Genomic DNA, 3,140 nt, shown 5'->3' with positions numbered 1-3,140 from the left:
GCAATTCAATGTCGTATACATAAGAATACAAAAATAGCAACTACAACAAAAAATAACAATGGACCCATAAACGGAAGGGTTGCATCAGTATTGCATAAAAATATATTGCACTGGTGACGTTCTAATCAGAGAAAAAAAAAGAAACATAGTCATACAAGAAAAAGAGCAAAGTGATACCATAAACAAAAAAGCTAACAAGGCATATCACGAGGAAACATAAGAAGAAAGGGACACGTATTATTTTTTTCAAGATTGCGCAATGAAATGCAAGATGAGCAGCTGGCGAAATTTGTCAGGATTTTTTTCGGAGACTATGGAATCAGGAAGGGCATTCCATAATCGAATGGCACGGGAAAGGGCTGACCAATTGAATGCGTGAGTGTTCCCGTATATCCGAGTGAAGATGAGGTGATTATGTAGCCTGCGTGATGTGCATGGTGCAAACTCAAGCCGCAAGGAAGATTTCCTATCCGCATGAACGTACTTATGAAGCAGAGTTAAGAGAGCGAAGTCACGACGGATACTGAGGGGTGAGAGTAAAATATCCAGTTTTATTTGCGAAATACTAGAATTGTATGTATAGTTATGAGACAAACCTTGCGGCCCTATTTTGGACAGATTATAATAAGCTGGTTCGGTTCTTATGGTAAGGTGACCAGATTGGAGAGGTGAATTCGAGCTGCAGGCGAATAAATGTTTGGAAAGCTAGCTTACGGATGTGGGAGGGTGATTTGCGCAGGGTTCGACGTAAGTACCCCAGTGACCTTGAGGCATTAGCACATATGGTAGTAATGTGATGGTTCCAGGAAAGGTTTGGCACGAAATTAATTCCCAAGTACTTGTATGAAGTGGCTGGGGAAATCAGGTAATTTATGTGATAAGAGAACGTAGAGATGGAGTGTTTGCGAGTAAAAGAGATGACTTTACATTTAGATGAATTTAGGGTCATTAACCAAGTGTTGCACCAATCAAAAATAAGCTGAAGATTGTTTTGTGATAAGAGAGTACGAACAAATACCTGTACTGTGATATGTAATCTCATTTCAATAAAATATGAAATGCCACATGTAATGGTATCAGCTCCTCCTGACAACACTTAGCTGCCATGGCAATGAGCCTTCAGCAGAAATGAAGTAGTCTGCAATTTCATCCCTCATCGCCATGGCAGCTGAGGTAGGCCGCTGGTTTGATGGTGGTGCACTGCAACCAATTTGGGCAACCATGCGCCGCCACTCTCCATCCTGCACAGTCTCCTCACATGGCCTGTCCCCATAATTATCAGGACAGTATGCATTGTCAGCCATCAGGAAATTGTGAAGGACCACCGCTGCTTTTATCATACAGGTTAGGAGCTCTGGCTCACCCTCCACTGTACCCAAAAACACTCGCCATCTCGAAACTAAGATGCCAAAGGCATTTTCAACGCATCTTCGGGCTCTTGAGAGGCGATAATTGAAAACCTTTTTTCTTTCTTCTAACTTTCTCCCAGGGTAAGGGCGCATCAAATAAGTTTGCAAAGGGAATGCTGCATCCCCAACCAAACAAACCGGCCACCTAGAAACTCCTGAAGGGAGTCCCAGGGTTCTCTCTTCTATGGCTCTCTTGAGGTTGCTCTTTCCGAAGAACGAGCCGTCTGAAAGCCGACCTTGGGCTCCTATGTCGACCATAATAAAGCGATAATTCGCATCTACAACAGCAAGCATTAGTAATGAGTGGTACCCCTTATAATTGAAACAGTCTGACCCACTGTTGTCTGGGCATTTGATAGCGAAGTGTTTGCCGTCAATACTTCCTATCGTATTTGGGAAATTCCACTTGTCTTCATAATCTTCTCTTATTTTTTCCCACTCTCTCTCACTTGGGCACCCCAGAACAACAGGCTTCAGGCAATCCCAGATTGCTGGAAGAGTCTCCTTTAGGATCCCTGCCACGGTGGAAGCATGAATTCTATAGCTGATTGCGATGTCCTGCATCGATCCTCCAGTAGCCAGGAATCTACAAAAATATGTTAACAGAACAAGTGATTCATATTAATGTTCAAATGCTTATCACAATGAACTTTATTGCTGCAACATTAGTAATAGGGTGAAAAATACATGCATCGTGTTTCACAATCAGGACTAAGAACAAGGCCCTAGGGAGTAGCAGATAACTAGAATATTGATGAACACCATATTCATCTCTTTAGGCAGCAAAAACTTTTCGTAAAAAGTTCCTTCCTTTTTTCCCTTTCCAATGGCCCGCGTGCTTTCCCCGTGATTGTCGAAAGGTCGGCTCTCCTCGCAGTTCATGAGCATTGCGGTTGTGGTTGATGAAGACACATGGAAAACCACGAAAAAAAAAAAAAAAACGCGCGCGATATGCATTTATACATTGCTTCCGAAAATCACGCGAGGTGCGCTTTGAAGCAGATGATGTGGCGGATGAACGTGCAAACACGGTACGCATGCACGCAGTCGCACTTGCTGATTTCTGGACAAATACGAGCATTTTACCTCAGTGTAACTGCAAGTCTTTCTGCTGGAGAGATGGGCCTCCTATGCGTTGGTGGATGCAGGATTCTCTCGTAGACGAGGCCCAATAGCTTATCGAATGAAGTCTTCGTCATCCTGCGTTCAATAAACAAACGGGAATTCTGCATGACAACACTTCAGCACGAGCAACAGCAGTCCGAAGGGTACTTGCAAAACAACGGAAAAGCAGCACGCGTTATATGTATATACGTTCCATTTACCTGAAATACTTGAAATGGTATTCCGGATCATTGTGTCGAAGCTCCTGGACGAGGTGATGGTACTCACCGTACCACGGACGTTTGTCAAATATTTCTCTTATGTACAGTGACCGCCTCCTCTTGCGGCGCAAGCGCTGCAGCAGCAAGGCGATGATTATATTTCTTCGCGCTGGGTATGTCCACGCCATCTGAAGAAGGAGTCCGACTCCTAACACGAAGTGCTAAAACTGGAAACGCTGCAGTCGCAGTCAACGAAAAGGCGCGAAACCTCCGTGCAAGTGAGCTAGGAGGAGCAGGGGAGAAAAGGAGCGAGCAGCTATGGGGATTGCTTCGCGAGTTTTACGGCAGGCGGCGTGCTGTACTCTGCGCATTCTGCGCATGCGCTTCGCCAGTCGCGCGTCGCTGC

At 44.7% G+C, this 3,140-nt stretch overlaps 1 protein-coding gene across 1 annotated transcript; it reads right to left on the bottom strand.

Moving 5' to 3' along the window:
• Window positions 1-1,076: 1,076 nt before the first annotated feature.
• On the bottom strand, window positions 1,077-2,922 carry LOC125944377 (uncharacterized). Its single transcript, XM_049664792.1, has 3 exons — window positions 2,735-2,922; window positions 2,496-2,609; window positions 1,077-1,995 (listed from the first exon to the last, which is right to left on the bottom strand). Exons 1-3 carry the CDS (start codon window positions 2,920-2,922, stop codon window positions 1,077-1,079), a joined length of 1,221 nt encoding a protein of 406 aa, XP_049520749.1.
• Between the last annotated feature and the right edge of the window lie 218 nt (window positions 2,923-3,140).

Source organism: Dermacentor silvarum, chromosome 3, assembly GCF_013339745.2.
Source record: "Dermacentor silvarum isolate Dsil-2018 chromosome 3, BIME_Dsil_1.4, whole genome shotgun sequence".
Taxonomy (NCBI): domain Eukaryota; kingdom Metazoa; phylum Arthropoda; class Arachnida; order Ixodida; family Ixodidae; genus Dermacentor; species Dermacentor silvarum.
This window is presented reverse-complemented; position numbering and strand designations above follow the sequence as displayed.

Coding starts and splice junctions, on each gene's coding strand:
- LOC125944377 (XM_049664792.1), bottom strand. CDS start 2,922: ATGGCGTGGACATACCCAGCGCGAAGAAATATAATCATCGCCTTGCTG. Junction 2,610..2,734: donor TACCATTTCAAGTATTTCAG/GTAAATGGAACG, acceptor TATTGAACGCAG/GATGACGAAGACTTCATTCG. Junction 1,996..2,495: donor AGACTTGCAGTTACACTGAG/GTAAAATGCTCG, acceptor ATATTTTTGTAG/ATTCCTGGCTACTGGAGGAT.